Source organism: Bombina bombina, chromosome 8, assembly GCF_027579735.1.
Source record: "Bombina bombina isolate aBomBom1 chromosome 8, aBomBom1.pri, whole genome shotgun sequence".
Lineage (NCBI taxonomy): Eukaryota > Metazoa > Chordata > Amphibia > Anura > Bombinatoridae > Bombina > Bombina bombina.
Window position 1 is genome coordinate 99,545,282 of NC_069506.1, and position 19,330 is coordinate 99,564,611.

Consider the following 19,330-nt stretch of genomic DNA (forward strand, 5'->3'; position numbering starts at 1 on the left):
TTAAATACATATACACTTAAAAAAGGCCCCTACACAAGTGTTTATATCTAGGTGATCAATAGGTATTAATAATGAATAAAAGAGAATTTATTTGAGTGGAAGCTCATGGGAGCCCCTATATGCACATCAAAGTTATTTAACTATACTCAAAGGCCCTTATTTATATCAGGATAACCTCTTCTTCCTTTGGCTTTGTTGTTTAGGAAAAAAATACACTTGATTCAACCTTGTTTATTAACATTTTAACAAAATACTCATCTCACGTGTCACAATATGTATATATAGTAGTTTAGTGTGAATCTGTTAGGTACGCTACAGTAGGGCTTAAATGTGAGCAGCATCTAAAACTCCAAAACAACTCATTACAGTTGTGGAAATGGCTCAGCAGTTCAGGAGTTTAACTAATTCTTCATTAATACAGTTAAAACAAGCAACAATAAGACAATATTTACTCTCTTATTACATTATTACTGTAGACTTTCAATGGATGTTTAAACAGTTATTGTTAGATTACTTAACTAAATATGGTTACTTGTATAACAAAAACAAACTGTTTCTATTTTGTTTATCTCTAACCTAGAATAGGTTCTATAAATTTGAGTCTTTAGGGAACTTTAATAAAAGTAATTGTTCTATATATCTTTTTTCCTTTCCCTCTGTGCTGATGTCATTGACTTGTGCATTATCTACAGGAGATGTCAGAATGCTTTTTGGTTCTCTTTCCTCTTCATTTGCTGATTTTATCAATGGATAATCAGGAGAGAAGATTTATTTACCAGGTAAAGTATATTTGTAAGATCATTTAGAGAGAGAGAAAAAGAAAGAAAACAAACAAACTTGGTAATTGACTGCACTCTTAGAAAGAAATGAGTGCACTTCCCTGGGCAACATTCTTGGTAAACTGAAGCACATTCACTTACACAGGAATCTAACTCTAAAGTAGACAAGCTACAGACGCTGCAAAATCAACTAGTTGGAACTCAAACGTGAAGAGAGAAGGACATGCTATATAAACTGGAGGATTTAGTTACAGCTGTTAGCCAAGAGATGATTAGCCCAAAAACCCTTCACTGTGCCTACAACTGCACCACTAGGTATATGTACTATGTATAGGTATACTCTATGTGTGTGTGTATATATGTTTATATATATTTATATATATATATTTATATATATATATATATATATATATATATATATATATATATATATATATATAATGTCAATTAGCCAGTGGCCCAGCACTCCAACCTTTGTACACAGGTGGGACCGGGGTGCAATCCTCAAAGATTCAGACACATAACTTTGCAGGAAAGGAGGGCACTCACAGGATTTGAAAATAGTCAATAGGGTTTATTGATCATACATAGCACATTAATGCAAAACAAGTCATAGTCAACGTTTCGGCTCTTTTCTGTGAGCCTTCTTCAAGACAAATGTTTAAATCTAAGGAAAACAGAAAAAACAACATTTATATAGTGTACAATGTGTTACTACAAACAACAAATGCACCCACCACCACATATAGAGATAAAATCAAATAAAGGAGATAAACTAGGGCACAGGTCCAAGAAACCGGAATGTCAGAGAATGGATAACCAGAATACAACATAAATACCAATCAGAACGCACTAGACTCTCAAATCAAACAGGGATAAGTCGAGCTTATAATAGTATGAAGCTTAAAATAACCATCTTAAATCCACATGATAGTTTGTATCTAATGCCGGACATAAATGAATATACTATAAAGCCCTTTGAAGTGATAATCCAAAATATACATATTACCAAAATAAGGCCACAACCCCAAAACCTATTGGGGTACAACCCCAGGTCCACTTGTGTCGCACACACACAACTCTTTCCAGAGGCAAGCAATAACAGACCCCGTCAAGTCACATGGCCAGGAGTGATGCGTACAAGCACACATCCAATGTACAGGCAAATAAAACAATTACTACTACCTCAAAACAATAGTAACTCCTGAAATCACCAATATACAAATAAAAAATCATTATGGTACACAGAATGCTGAGGCTCCAAGTTTAGCTCCTCAATATACAAACCAATAAATTAAGAAATCAAGACACAATGGAAATCAAACCTATGATCACCTGGTATCAAATATGGGCGAGCCACTTAGTTCAACAATCGATAGTATCTAGATTTAGGGAAACAACCGTATATTCAGTGAACAATAAACCAATCTACTTAGATTTCACATCCTGTGTCCAGATGTAAAAAGAGCCAAGCGGTGCAACCAGAGTAATTTGAAAGACAGAAAACAAAAAACATCACTGCGGTAAATAACCATACCTAAATGGGGAAAGAACATACTATGTCACTGATGAAAAAACAGTATAGGGACTCTGGGAACAACAGAGCATACTCCAAGCCCGCATAAAAAAACAGCTGAACTAGAATGTTTGTTCAAAAAACACACATCAGCCATCAATATGTCTAAACATATACTTACTCTAAATGTGCACAGGACACCCAATCACACGGGATGTGATAAGAAAAATTGCACAACCTTTCCCGTAATATGAGAAACCAACTCCGTCCACAATACATACCTCAAAGTGGCTAACAAGCCGTGCTCCCGGCAGAAAAAATCAAACTGTTACTAGTAGCGTCCACACCACACCCTTAAATAGCAAGGCAAGTAAAACCCTTAGTGAAATCAGCTGTTTCGCATAAAACGTATACAGCTTGGTTGCAGGTTGCTGTATGGTAACACGTAACAACTTATGTGGCCAATCAGAAATACAGGGTTCCCTTAATTCTAGCGCAGTAAAAGAAATTAAATATATGAACACTAAACACTAATCAAAGTACCAATATAGAAACAAACGTAACTATACACAATGCCTGGTGTCATGTTCCGGTGTACATGCGCTCAGGACACAGACCCTCGGGGCCGTGGTAGGGATTTGGAGACACCGACCCCTGACCCGGGGAAGAGTATTCTGGACGTGGATAGATGATATTCTGTGATTCATAGTTGCAAGAAGTTATTGTAGAATTCATGGAGAGTGCAACATATGTATACAATATATTCTGGCTTCACTGTGACTTATAGATAGTTGATAGGAGTAGCTGCAGGATTCATGAGAGAAAAATATAGCAATGTAGGATCTTCAGGCTTTAGAGTAAACTGGTAGAAGATTGACTCATAGATGCAAACTAAGATTTGTTGCAGGTTCATAGTACATAATATTACATAGAGCTGTATGACCGTAATAAGAAGAGCAGCACAGGTGATAGACAAGTTGCAAGTTTAAGGCATTAAATACTGTTTGTGCATATATTGGAGAATCACATGAAAGCTTTTAACTGAACACATAGATGCAGAGTTCTGAATATATTAACATATTTGGAGGAGGATATTTCAGCTATGACAACTTGTAGCAGAGAATAGTTATAAAGCTCTGAGTAAGATTCTGTTGTAATTAGAGTGTGATTATAACCAAATGCATACTTGCAATTTAGAATAAAGTTCAGAGTTTAAGTAGCAGTGTCCAGGTAACAAAATGGTATTATATGGATACTTGCGATTAGATGATTTTAAGTATAGCTAAAAAAAAAAGGGGCTGTAGCTTGAATATGCTGGTAAAATCCATGCAGTAACAGTCACAGACCTCTGTTGTTCTGGAACACAACTTTAAAGCTAATGCAATGCAAATTAGGCCTGAGATGGTTTAAAAAGAGGCTGAGGGCATCAGGTGCATGAATGATTAATTAGGCAGGTAAGTTGAACAGTAGCAGGGAAGGCAGTCTTAAAGGGACAGTGATATCAGGCAGGCATATGTTACACCCGGTCATTATAAGCAACATTGAACGTATTCAAATATAAGAAGACATAAACGACTGAAATGTGAGCCAGGAGTACCTATCATGAAAGCGCACCCATACCGTACCCATACAACACGCAACAAAAATAGTAAGAGCAACAGCCATATGTGTGTCCAAAGTTTAAATCACTCAAAGCTGCCCCAGTCAGAGTGCAGCAAAATACAGCAGCACTAAAGACCACAACAACAGAGACCTAGTGGATGGAAACTCAAGGTAACGCTCCAGGGTCCATCATAACAGAATATAGAAATCCACAAGGAACACTACAAGTGCACCCTAGACCCAAAAATGAGCTACCCACGGATAGAGAACAATAGGAGAATATTAGCGCCAGTGGAGGGGGCCAACCGCCACTAGGAAGAAACACAAATCCTGAAAACGCCATAAAGTACAGGGCTCAAATGACACAAGAATATCCCTCAGGTGTCGGGAGTAAAAAATGAGTAAACAGGCTGTGACACGAGAACAAAAAAGCACAATCAAAAACCCAAAGCACTAGTCAAAAACCAGTTAAGAGGAGATAAAACATGGACCACAGATTTAAATGGGAACCTAAGCCATCCAAAAATAAGACATGAAAAAACAGATACCCTGCAAACCGAGACCAACCTAGACTCTCCATGTGTCGGGGTGGGTGCCACATGGGGAACCATAATAAATAAAATATCTCAGGCTAATAGTAGGTGAAATTTTGAAAACTTTTAGAAAAACAGGGAAAAATTAATATGTGCATTAATTCCATTAGGTGACAGAGTGTTGAGGCGATAAATCCATCTGGTCTCACATCGCAATAACTCCATGTCTCTGTTGCCTCCCCTTTTAAGGGGGGCAACCCTATCAATAAGCATGGCCCTTAGTGTAGAAATGGGATGTTTGAGTTCCAAGAAATGACGGGCAAAGGGTTGGTCAGAGTGACCATCTTTTAGTGCTGCTCTAATAGCACTTTTGTGGTTTGCCACCCTTTCGCGCAAAGATGTGCTTGTCTTTCCTACATAGTAGTGACCACAAGGGCATGAGAGGAAATACACAACATATTGTGAGGTACATGTCAGTCTATGCCTGATGGTATAAACTTTATTAGTACTGGGATGATGAAATTTTGAGCCAGATAGTAGGGTACTAGAGGTGACACAGCTTCCACATTTGTAACATCCATCCTTAGTTGTGGATAACTAAGTCCCTCCCTGTTGCCATGGTTCAGTTTTCATGTGTAGGGACTTTAAGCTGTGCCCACTTCTATGCACCACTCTAGGAGGTGGTACCTGAGAAAACGGGAGAGTATGATCATCGCTAATCAAGTGCCAATTTCTCTGAAGGATAATACCAACTTCTTTTGTAAGTGGGGTGTAATCTGTAATAAAAGACATGGCCCTATTACTTGATTCATCTTTCTCCAATTTCTTCCTTTGTATCAAGGACTATTGATCAAGATGATCTCTTTCACCTAAGATCTCATCTATCATCACGGGGCTGTAACCTCTATCCAAGAACTTGTTTCTCATTTCAATTAGTTGTTCATTTTTGAGTGTAGCATCCAAATTATTTTGAATAACCCTAAGTAATTGGGATTTTATTATACCTCTCTTCAAGGGGGTTGGATGGAAGCTGCTGTACTGCAACAATGTGTTGCGATCAGTGGGTTTGGAGAATAGCGTAATCTTTAAAAAACAACCCTCAGCCATAACGTGCTTGAAGATACACAAGTCTAAAAAGTGAATACTGTATGCATTCGACTCAATTTTCAAAACAATAGATGCTTCCATTCTCTGACATTCCGGTTTCTTGGACCTGTGCCCTAGTTTATCTCCTTTATTTGATTTTATCTCTATATGTGGTGGTGGGTGTGTTTGTTGTTTGTAGTAACACATTGTACACAATATAAATGTTTTTTCTGCTTTCCTTAGATTTATAAAATTTGTCTTGAAGAAGGCTCACTGAAAAGAGCCGAAACGTTGACTATGACTTGTTATGCATTGACGTGCTATGCATGCTCTATAAACCCTATTGACTATTTTCAAATCCTGTGAGTGCCCTCCTTTCCTGCAAAGTTTATATATATATATATATATATATATATATATATATATATATATAGTTCTGGGTTCCAAGCACTCACTGTACTGAATTGCCTGGGTGCTCTCTATGATGGATAGGTAAATACATCAAAGAAAGTTATGACATCCACTCTAGACTCTGATCTGCTTAACTTACATACTTATTGTTCATTTATGGATATTTTTTTCATTTATAGATGGATTGAATATGCACACATTGCACACTGTGCATATCTCTATTTACACTATTATATCCCAACTAGTGTGTATCTACATTGGCACACACACAAGTCATATCCCTTGTAGGTTTCTAACTACTTAGGACATAATCCATCTTTGGTAACGGTATTGCACTCTGGTTCCCACATGCAACCTTCTATTTACGGTTGCTATGGTGACCAACACGTACCTCTCTGGTCACGTGCAGGTCGCTCCGCTGATGACATCACTATCATTAGTGTTTCCCAGACCATTCAGTTCTGCTGATGACATCACTATCATTAGTGTTTCCCAGACCATTCAGTATTTAAGAGTGGATCAGACACAAAACTGTTCACTGCTGAATATATTGTTTACGCTACTAAGCAATTAAGTGTATGAGGTCAATATTGCCAGTATTTTAATCATATACTTTAGTGTATTACAATATATATGGGGATACTTTATATATCCACTAATGTACTGGGGAATTGCATCTGATTTTGTTGTGAATAATACGCTGTAGAGATTTTTTACACAATCCAGCTGACAGATTGTTTTACAATTAGCGCACACCAGTGCCTTATGACAGACTCTAGATTAAAGTGAATGGTACTATCTTGGTAGCGTATTGCTGTAACATATCTCAGTAACCTAAATGATGCATATATTATCGTGTTCATTGCTATTAAATGCTAATTATTTGAGTGCATATACACTTTTGGAAATACCTGTATGTACATTTACTTTTTCCAAGCAGTAAGAATACTACATTAGATATTTGAGTCTATATTAATATATAACTAACATATAGTCATGTACCATATTAATTGAACTTGACAGTGTTGAATGTATTAAAATGAGCTGTGTTTGGTTGAGAAACAACTTTTTTCAGCTATTTGTACTATTAGCTATCTGCATAACTACTCATTGTATACAGTTTGCCTAACTGATCTTTAGTAATACTTTCTACATAGAAATATTCTAATTTTGCTAATTTATATATGTTTTGTCACTTTCTTTTATTTTATGTGGTTGTTACCCTATAGATGTGTTGCTTTACATTTAGGGGTATTAACTAAGATTTTAATTTATGTATCTTCTCTATTAGAAACAGTCTTGATAAAGGTCCCTGTGAGGACCGAAATGTTGACTGAACCTTTGATTAATCACTAATAATAAAAATAATGTTCATTAAGTCCTGTGAGGGCCTAATCTTTCTTTGAAGTTTATTTATATATATATATATATATATATATATATATACTGTGTATAATACATTAGTGCTTAGACTGCTACTTCTGACAGGTTAAACGGGGCAGACAGACAGAATGGAGAGGAAAAGTGAAAGTGGAGAAGAAGGTAGATAATGGAGAAAAAAAGAGTGAAGAGATATGAGAGAGGGGAAAGAAAGTGTAAAAAGAAGATATGGCCAGAGAGAAGGTAGAGGGTAAAAAGAGAGACTGAAGGGAGTTGAGTAAGATAGTTAAAAACAAGAGATAATTATTAGATTGTCTTCCCCAGAACATCTACTTAAAGTGTTTCTAACTGCTATGAACTTATTTTTTTATTTAGTTCTGTAGCATTATTAATTGTTTATGGTATAAAATCAAATAAATATTACAAAATGTTTCACAATGGCTAAACATATGCACAGATGGGGTGAAGTAGTTAGTGGGTGGAATTAAAAGTGGCTAGTAACATTTTGTTCTGACTATTAGTTAAGGACTTGAAATTTTGAGCCTTGTGTGTGTGTGTATACATATATATACTCCATCCAAAACCTCAAAATCAAGATTCTCAGAGGCAACTTCAAAAACACCATGGAAAGAAAAACCTTTGAAATTAAAATGATAATGCACTTCAACTTGCTAAATTCTGGACTAAATGTAGATTCTGGGTTCTTAACCCATTATCAACATTTTTTGTAATGTACTTTCATATACTGTAGTCAATTACATTGTATATTCCACACTCTCTATGCATAGGTACGCAGGAAAGCCTATGTCCACACTTTTCTCATTATTATTATTCCCCCTTTTTCTTCTTTCTTTCCTTTCTTTTTTTTAGCTATCTTATATTCCCCTGTATACCTAATTTCACATCTTTATACATATTGATTCTATGTTGATATATAACTTTGTCAATATATGCTTTGTGTATAACCATATATTTCCCCTGTCATCCTTTACTGACACTGACTGCCTCTGTCTCCTAAATTCCCATCATGATTTTTACGACACCCCCTCCTCCCCCTGCATTCATACCTCTCTAACACTTTCTGTCTTTTTAGTCATCCTATGTTTTAAGATATTATCTGTAAATTCCATCAAATTGGTCAGTATTGCTTCAGACTTGAATAAGGAAGACATTCTTCCGAAAGCTTGTCATCTTATAAATTTATAGTTAGTCCAATAAAAAGTATCATTGCTCAATGCAATACTCTTGTTATTTTGATATATAGTGTGTGTGTATGTATATATATATATATATATATATATATATATATATATATTACAAGTTTAAACTAAATTTGTGCTTTTTGGGGTAGCGTGATATAAACACGTTGCATAAAGGGACAGAGCTAAAGAAATGTTGCATCAAACACAATATAAGTACTGTTATTATTATCAGTTATTTGTAGAGCGCCGACAGATTCAGCAGCACTAAGAACATGGGTCTAATATACAAGGCAACAATTATGGGAGACAAAGGGATAGAGAGCCCTACCAAGAGTTTCGCTGTTGTAAATCAGGTCTCATGACGGTGATCTACAAAGTAGCTAGGCTTGTAGGCTTCATGCTAAAGGGGTTCAAGGGGATAACTAAAGAGGAGAGGAACTAAGCTAAGAAAGGTGCAACAGATAAGAAGCGACATGCAAGGAAGATCAGCCTGGCAGAGGCATATATTATGGATTGGAAGGGAGATAGACGGTAGCTAGGGAAGCAAGAAAGGATGCAGTTGCAATAGTCAAGGCAGGAAATGATGAGAGAGTGGATTAAAGTCTTAGTTGTGTTTTGTGCGTGGAAGTGGCACATTTTGGAGATGTTTTTAAGGTGGAGGCAGCATGAATTGGCCAAAGACTGGATGTGGGGAGTAAAAGAGAGATCTGAGTCAAGTGTGACCCCAATACATCGGGCATGCAGGGTTGGGGTAATGATGTTATTATCAACAGTTAGAGAAAGTTGGGTGGTAGGGATTTTGGAAGAAGGGGGAAAAATAAGGAGCTTAGTTTTGGAGAGATTTAGCTTAAGGTAGTCAGAGGACATCCAGAGAATATCTACGTAAGTAGTGTGTCAAAGGAGTATGCTATGGTAGGAGGTGCCAAATTGTCAAGGACCGCTGTAAGAGTGGAATTATAGTGACAGATAGATTGGTCAGGGAAGTAAAAGGAGGAGATAGAAGAGAGCAGAGGTTTAAGTGATTTCGAAAGCTGTTGCTGATCAAGTGACTTATTGCTTCTATGGAGTTTGGTCTGAGGACTAGAAGGAGGGAGGGCATTAGGAAGTGTTGTGATGTTACAAGTGAGGAGATGATGGTGAGAAAGAGGAAAGGGGGAATTTGTGAAGTTTGAGAGAGTGCATCGATTGCTGAAAATCAGATCAAAGGATATTCCTAAATATATCTATACTATTCTGTATATACCTAAAATATATCTATAATATTCTGTATATACCTAAAATATATCTATACTATTCTGTATATACTTATGTAAATTATATATATATATATATATAAATAGAATATTTACTTCTACATGTAGAACATTGGAATATAAAATATTCATAACTACCTTCTGGTTGGCGCTGTAGGTATAACTCCTGTTATGTTAGGAATGCACTCTCACTTAAAAAAAGGAAAACCAGTACCGGGATGCCCAGACAAACGTTCTTATCATCACCATTTTGGGGTTTACCTCTTGCTTATACTGAATGAAAGGGTTGTGGTTTAAACACTGGTTTTAAACAATAATACAATTTATGTAATAGAATACATATGTAGACATGTATGAAATATTCATATTTAACAAAGGTTTTAACTATGTATTTACTGTAAATATTTCACATTCCAATGTTCTGCACATAGCAGAATATATTCTATGTATTTATAAATAGATTTTCTGATATACATATATATATATATATATATATATATATATATGAAACATAGAAGACTCAGGCACATTCCGGGTAAAAGGGCAAAAAAGAGCTTTATTGTACAAATATAAAAGCAGGCAATAGCATAGTCCAATGTATCCACACTGACACAGCTATAAGTACTATCACGCAGTGAATAAGGACTGCTGGAATCCTGTGGCAGACATGTTTCGTGCTAGGATAGCACTTGTTCACTGCTTACAGGATACCCAGACTCCTCTCTTCCTTAAATAGGGATTTTCTTAAAGGTGCATATACCCCATTAATTATGTCCTTATTACTAAAGTATTCAAACATGCTGATCAATACAGGGAAAAGCTGAGTGAAATTGTAAAAAGGGCAAGATACAATAATGTGATAACAAAAGCAATTGAGGAATCATTAATACTTGAGAACACTACTATTCCTATATTTCACTATTTCCCAAAGCTTCACAAAAGCATGGTAAATCCCCCGGGACGTCCCATCATAGCGGGAATTAATTCACTTAATGAACCCCTGTCAGACCTTATGGACACGTACCTACAACCAATAGTCAATAATTTACCCAGTTATATTAAAGACACCACTGATCTATTGTTAAAACTAAACAAAATCAAATGGAAACCGAGCTATAGATTTCTGGTAGTGGATGTGGCTTCCTTATATACATCTATAACCCACCAAGAAGGTTTAAAAGCGATGGAATATACTTTAGAAAGTCAGAGTAACTATGACGAAGGCACCAAACAATTTATTATGTATTCAGTTGAATATCTAGTAACACATAATTTTTTTATGTTTGAGGGGGTTTCTATCTCCAGAGGCGTGGAACCGCTATGGGGGCAAAGTTTGCCCCCTGTTACGCCAATCTCTTTATGGGTTGGTGGGAGCGGTTCCACGTCTTTGGAGATGGGAACCCCCTCAAAGACAATATTGTCCTTTACGCTAGGTTCATTGATGATTTGATTTTCATTATTGATGGTGATGAACAAGAAGTGGAGAGATTTTGTGATTACTTAAACGTCAACCAATGTGGTATTAAATTTATAGGAGAGCAAAACATAAATCAAATCTTCTTGGATATCAATATTTCAATAAGTGATACATTAGATTCAATTGAGACAAATCTATATAGGAAGCCAACATCAGGAAACACTATTCTTGAATTTAATTCAAGTCATCCACGACACACAATACGTGGCATACCGAAGGGACAATATATTCGGGCCAAACGAAATTGTTCTAAGACTATAGATTACAACAAACAAGCTGACATCATAACAGAAAGATTGATGAATAGAGGGTATGATATTAATATCCTTAATAAGGCTAGAAACGAGGTAGATGCAATACCGAGAGAAGCATTATTGATAAATAATGATAATTACAAGAGACATCATAATACTGATATAAAACATAAACCAAAATTCATTACAACATATAGTATGGAGTATACTGAAATATGCAATATCATAAAACGGAATATTCACATATTACAAATTGACCCAGGATTAAGGGATATTGTAAAGGATGGATGTGATTACATTTCCAGAAAAGGGAAAACAATTGGAAACCATGTGTCTCCATCAGATTGTACAAAAAGGTCTAGTAATGCCTGTTGGTTAAAACAACGAAAAGGTTTCTACAAGTACAGGAAAAAAATCTGCAAGACCTGTAATTATGTAATTGAGGGTGACACATTTGTTTCCACCACCACAGCAAAAATACACAAGATAAACTTTTACATTAATTGTAACACAACACATGTAGTTTACTTGTTAACCTGTAGGGGGTGCCAAAAACAATATATTGGAAAAACCAAAAGGTCCCTTAAGGACAGGTTCCTAGCGCATCTACGATCCATTGAGGATCCTGACTCTGATACCCCAATTGCCCGACATTTTAGGAATAACCATAATTCTGATGTCCACCTATTGTCTGTTCAGGCTATAGATCACGTCCCTCAATGGAGGAGAGGTGGAGACAGAGAGGAGAAACTAGATCTTAGAGAGGTTTTTTGGATTTTTACAGCAAATACCTCTATCCCTTATGGTTTAAACTTCAGGAGAGATATTGATCTATGTGTTTAGATATATATAAACTTGATTGTGTTTCTTTACATTCCCTAAGGTTGTTCATTATATATACATGTGAACATAGGATACTTATTGAGACAAATGGGAAGTATAAATGGAGACCTAATCTATGTCATGTTTAGGAATTGAATCTATATAGAAGCAATACTGAGGATCTTTGTTTTTATATATTTTTATATATATTTACAGCAATGTAGCAGATATAAAAATAATTGCAACAGTATGTATTAGTATTAATTAATATATGAGAAATTTGAGAATGGTATAATTAGATAATGAGCCAAATACCATTTGATCAGCATGTTTGAATACTTTAGTAATAAGGACATAATTAATGGGGTATATGCACCTTTAAGAAAATCCCTATTTAAGGAAGAGAGGAGACTGGGTATCCTGTAAGCAGTGAACAAGTTCTATCCTAGCACGAAACATGTCTGCCACAGGATTCCAGCAGTCCTTATTCACTGTGTGATAGTACTTATAGCTGTGTCAGGCTATTGCCTGCTTTTATATTTGTACGATAAAGCTCTTTTTTGCCCTTTTACCCGGAATGTGCCTGAGTCTTCAATGTTTCATATACAAATACTGGCACTGAGAGACGAGCAGTGCCTTCTCAGCAGCACATCCGGGATATCAGGGTGACGTCATCCCCCCCTTGGAGCTCCATAGTGCCGTATCAGCGTGTGTGGGAGGGTAAGGCAGAGCGCGACGCTGCAATCTGTGTGGAGTATATATATATATATATATATATATATGTAGCTATATATAATATATATATCATCTCTCTCTCTTTCTCTCTCTCTCTCTCTCTCTCTATATATATATATATATATATATAATCATCTGTATAGATACATTTTTTACCAAAATGTGTGAAATATTAATATTTTCATGTTGGGTTAGCGCACATAAGAATATGCGATCAGTTTTGCACGCGAGTAGGGTGTTCCCACTTTTTTTTTTTGCTCCATTGACTTCATTGAGGTGAATACGTTAACTTGCACGCAATTTTCTAAGTTCAGCTTTTTTCCATGTGTTGGGTTAGCACGCCAGCAAAAACTTTTTACTTTTAATATGAGCGCTACCCGATGCGCAAAAAGCTTACTTCTAGCAGAGTTAGCATGCAAACGGGAGTGATAAATAGTGGTCCACTCGTAAACTGGCCCAAAATAGAGTATATGTTGATCTTAAAAAATATCTACAAAAATTCCCATATCTTTCATTGTGAATTTTGTACAAAATCATTATATACCATTTTAAAAAGATTTGGAATATACATACAGTATGTGTGTTAAAGATCTAGAGAGTGAATGAAATTAAAGGAGCAACGTGGAACTATCTAAGATAGTCACAGGCAACACATTTCCACCTAAAAAATAATAAATATGTCTATGTATGTATGTTACATTTATGTAAGAATACAGATTACACAAAATTACTAAACTTCCTTTTTAAAATCAATTTTCCTTATTCAATTTGCATAATAATTAAGTTCTACCCATTGTACAGGGTCTCCTTCCCCTATCAGGAATGAGTGTGCTTTGCACACAGACAAGTACAGGACATACCTTCCAAATAAATGGTAAGTGATATATAACCTTTTTTTTCCTCTTTGTATTTCCTTGTTGTCCTGTGATTGGCTGTTCAAGTGATGCAATGGAATTTTTCTTTTCTGTCCAGGACCAATGATAGAGCCACGACAAGTGACCTGCCTCAACTACAATGACAAGAATCTCTGGATATCAACGTTACAAGATCATATCCATGAGGCCAATATACATTCTTCACCAGTTACACCCTGTCTCAGCATTTTATCTTATTTGGTGAGTTCACAAAGATCAAAGAACTGAAGTTGAATTTAATTTTACAGGGCCTGAAATACTATAAGATTGTAATATATAAAAAAATATGTTTAAAGTGACAGTCATCTCCAAAATGTTTATTGTTTAAAAAGATAGATAATCCCTTTATTACCCATTCCCCAGTTTTGCACAGAAAACATGGTTATATTAATACACTTTTTACCTCTGTGGTTACCCTGTATCTAAGCCTCTGCAGGCTGCCCCCTGATCACATGGCTATTTATTTATTATTTATTAAACTTGCATTTTAGTACAATGATAGCTATATGGCTCACATGGATTAGCAGTCTCTTGTGAAAGCTAATAAAAAAGCATGTGATAAGAGGCTGTCTGTAGTGGCTTAGAAACAGGCAGTAATTTAGAGGTTTAAATGCTATAAAGTATATTAATATAACAATGTTGGTTGTGCAAATCTGGGGAATAACTAGTAAAGGCATTGGCCTCTATTTAATTTAACATGGTCTGGCGGACCTGATCCGACAGTGCGGATCAGGTCCGCCAGACCTTGCTGAATACGGAGAGCAATACGCTTTCCGTATTAAGCATTGCACCAGCAGCTCCCAAGAGCTGCTGGTGCAAAGCCGCCCCCTGCAGACTCGCGGCCAATGGGCCGCCAGCAGGGGGTGTCAATCACCCCGATCGGGTTGATTTCTGGCGATGTCTGTCCGCCTGCTCAGAGCAGGCGGACAGGTTATGGAGCAGCGGTCTTTGTGACCGCTGCTTCATAACTGCTGTTTCTGGCGAGTCTGAAGACTCGCCAGAAACACGGGCCGTCAAGCACCTTTCGGAGCTTGATAGATAGGCCCCATTATCTTATCTTTTTAAACAATAACTGTAATTTAACAATATTTTGCTAACACAATAACAGTGGCAAGTCTGGTCTAGTATAGGCTCTTGCAAATAAGGGAAGCAAAGGTAACGTTTGAACAATGGAAAACGATTGCAGTAAAATAAATAAAAAAGTTTCCCTCTAATCTATTATGTAAAGTTACTGCAAACTACTAAAAAAATTCTTGTAATTACAAAGTATTTTCCCTTTAATGTCCCACAAATATTCTTGGGATAAATTATAAGAAGAACTATTTATATTTATTCATATGCTGTATATTAAACTGATAACCAAGTATGCAAAGAAAAGAATGACAATAAATGTCTAAAATAAATACAAGTTATGAACAAAAAGGTTCAAAAATATATATAATAGTTCTATATTCCTGAACCAGAAAGTTCTCTTCTAAATAATTTTTTTTTGTTCTTGCTAGAAAAGTGGGTGATACATTTTTCTTACTAAAATGATTAAATCATACACTGGTTGACCTCTTAGGGCTAGAATTACCATAGGGTTCAGCTGCAGGTTCTCATGAGTGAATGTGTAGCCGAACTTACAGCCACTTCTCCACCTGCTATGTGGCATATCTCAGTCCCCCGGATTTTTCTGACCAGGGAGATTGAGAGCCAATCACACGCGAGCAGGGGGGCGGAGTTGCACACTAACCAATGCTGGGCGGACAGAGAAGATGTCCACCCGACTTTTATAAATGTTGCCCTTACTGTACTTTTGCTTACATTAAACAGCAGTTTGCACAGTTATAAGACTCTTTACAATGCCATGTACCTCTCTTTATTAAAGGGACAGTATAAGCTAATTTTATTTTAACTGCATGTAATAGACACTACTATAAAGAATAATATGCACAGATACTGATATAAAAAAACTGTATAAAACCTTTTAAAAACTTACTTAGAAGCTCCCAATTTAGCACTGTTGATGAGATTAGTCTGGAACACCCACTGAAAGGGGCTGAGAGCATATCCTTCCCTCTCCCCTGCATATGAATAGACCCATTATACAAACAGAAGCAGTCTAAAGCTGAGAGCATACCCTTCCCTCTCCCCTGCATATGAATAGACCCATTATACAAACAGAAGCAGTCTAAAGAATAATATGCACAGATACTGATATAAAAAAACTGTATAAAACCTTTTAAAAACTTACTTAGAAGCTCCCAATTTAGCTCTGTTGATGAGATTAGTCTGGAACACCCACTGAAAGGGGCTGAGAGCATACCCTTCCCTCTCCCCTGCATATGAATAGACCCATTATACAAACAGAAGCATCTAAAACTCTTTGGGGCTTGGTTAGGAGTTTGAAAATCAGCACAACGTTAATTAAAAATAAATAAAACTATACATTGTTACAAAAACACTCCCAGATGGACTATATAAATGAATCATCTACAACACATTTATGCAAAGAAAAATCTAGTGTACAATGTCCCTTTATGGGCAGTAGTTTATTATGGAGTTATTTACCTGTAATTATGACTCCCAGGATGGTCAAACTCATTCCTTGCTCAAATTAGGTGCTTGTGATTTTTTTTATTGAGAAATATTTCAATGATACAATTTTAGATCTTTAGACATCATGGTAGAAGCTTTTCTTTGGTTTTTGGATCATGTGTGGATGTGGTGCATAGGCAGAAGCAGGGGCAGTCCCAGACTGTTAAATTTGGGTCAATATACAAAATATTGGTTATAGCTTTATGGTCAATATACAAAATATTGACCATAAAGCTATAAATATCAAGCTTGCAAGAAGTACAGGTGAGAATGAGCTATTCGACTACCCATTCCTAACTTTGTTTTGTTTTTAATCCACCTTCCTTGTTTACTCCTGCCCATGCTTTGCAAAGAACAATGTAAGATGGACACCACCCTGCCAATTTAAGTCAGCAAGTAACTTTTATTTTAATTCAAATCTTTCACATGGTCATAGACACCATAAGAATACGTTTTCACTAATTATTGGTTGCAGCTAAAAATGTATTTTCTCATTAAAGGGACATTATACACTCATTTTTTTTCTTTGCATAAATGTTTTGTAGATGATCTATTTATATAGCCCATACATTTTTTTTTTTTTTAAATGTATAGTTTTGCTTATTTTTAAATAACATTGCTCTGATTTTCAGACTCCTAACCAAGCCCCAACGTTTTATGAGAATACCGTCAGCTACCTTCTCCAGCTTGCTCCTGTTTGTGTAAAGGGTCTTTTCATATGCAAAAGAAGGGGGAGGGGGGGAGTGTCTTATTTCCCACTTGCAGTGGGCTTTCCAGCTACCTTTTAAACAGAGCTAAACTGAGAGCTTCTAAGTAAGTTTTTAAACAGTTTTATTCTGGATTTTTATATCATTAGGTGCATCTTATTCTTTATAGCAATGTCTATTACATGCAGTTATATGAAAATGAGTGTATACTGTCCTTTAAGTAAACTTTGTGCTGGTGTTTACTCATGTCGTTAGCCTTGTGCCCTTTAGAGTTAGTAAACAGTGGGCATTTTGTTAGATGGATATACTAAGAAGCCTAAAAAGTCTATTAATGGGTGGAAGGTGAATTGTACTAAATCATTTCTAATCATGTATAAGAAAGACTAGCAAATTAAAGGGACAGGAAACACCAACATTTTCTTTTTTGATTCGGATAGAACATACAATTTTAATCAACTTTCCAATTTACTTTTATTATCAAATTTGCTTTATTTTTTTATCTTTTGCTGACGTAACATTGGCAGCTAGCTGAACACATCTAGTTAGCCAATCACAAGACACAAATGTCTGCAGGCACCAATCACTATTGTAAGATATGTACGTATTATTTTTCAACAAGGGATACCAAGAGAATAAAGCACATTGGAAAATAGAAGTGAATGTAAATGTGTTCTAAAATGACATGCTTTATCTGAATCATACAAGTTTAATTTTGACTTTCCTAATCCATTAAAAAATATTGAGTTTTTTTCCATGCGAACATATTTTTAGGTTGAAGCTGTTTAAACAGGAAATGAATGTTTGTGCATAACCTCATAATCAAACTTTAGTTGCTCACTGTCCGAAAAGGCCAACTTCCACATTTCTATTGATAGACACACACCCTGACTTTTACACCAGTGTCTAATCTTATTCTAAGATATTATACACCCCTTAATATGCAATATAAGATTTTCTTCTTTGAAACAATGGTATTTTCTCCCTTTATTTTGATTTAATTATTCATTATTGTGGCAACATTACAAAATCTGGATCCAGACTTCTTTGTCTAGGTGAGGGATTTTTTTCCATAGATGATTCAGTATTTTTTAAATTGGCCTCCTCATCCAGAACTCTTTATATGGCTATCCTAACTACTTTACCTATCCTTATTTGCAAAACATAAAACATTCATTTACTTTGGAAATATTAAAAAAGCACCATTAATTATCCAAGGAGCATGGTGAAAAGTGTGTCCACAGCCATGGAGTTGCTCTTTATTTGGAGAGTTTATACACTCTTGCAGGGGCGGAACTACAGGGGGTGCAGAGGTCATCTTACACCTGGGCCCTGTGGTTTCTAGTTACGCCTCTGCATTCTTGAGTACATAATCCTACTCCCTGCCACATCTTAGTGCTGAAAATCATTTATTTCACCACTGTTCTCTCTGTTAAAGGGTCACTAAAGTCAAAATGAAACTTTCATGAGTCAGAGCACAACATTTTAAACAACTTTCCAATTCATTTCTGTTATCAAAATGTACACAATCTTTTTATATGCACACTTTCTGATGCACCAGGTCTTACTGAGAATGTGCAAGAAGTCTATACATTTATTCATTTAGTGATTGGATGACTGTGACATGAGAGAGGGTGATGGAAAATTTAACTAACTTTGAAATATATCCGGAAAAAAAAATCAGACTAAGTGATATTGTATTTTCTTTTTATTATGCATTTGTTGATTATGCAAATACAGGTAGCCCTCAGTTTACGCCGGGGTTATGTTCCAGGAGGAATGGTTGTAAATTGAAACCCAGTTTATAATGTAAGTCAATGGGAATTGAGTTAGGTTCAAGGCCCCTCTCAAAATTGTCATAATTAACACCTAATACATTATTTTTAAAGCTTTGATATGAAGACTTTAAATGCTAAGCAGCATTATAAACCTAAAAATATAGATTTTATCATCATCAAACTAAGTTTAATGAACGAAAACATTTGCTAACAGCACCTAATAAAATAATCACACAACAGACTGCATCATCATCAAACTAAGTTTAATGAACAAAAACGTTTTTTTACTTGCATTTTTCTGCAA

At 35.8% G+C, this 19,330-nt stretch overlaps 1 protein-coding gene across 6 annotated transcripts in view; it reads left to right on the plus strand.

Annotated features, from left to right (window-relative positions):
• LOC128638491 (probable pleckstrin homology domain-containing family N member 1) overlaps positions 1–19,330 on the plus strand; it is a 324,001-nt gene that overhangs the window by 128,115 nt on the left and 176,556 nt on the right. For all 6 annotated transcript variants that reach the window (XM_053690476.1, XM_053690472.1, XM_053690474.1 and 3 more), the window contains 3 exons: positions 693–779; positions 13,852–13,924; positions 14,023–14,165. In XM_053690476.1, coding sequence (XP_053546451.1) covers positions 693–779; positions 13,852–13,924; positions 14,023–14,165 — 303 coding nt within the window. The remainder of the gene's footprint in view (positions 1–692; positions 780–13,851; positions 13,925–14,022; positions 14,166–19,330) is intronic.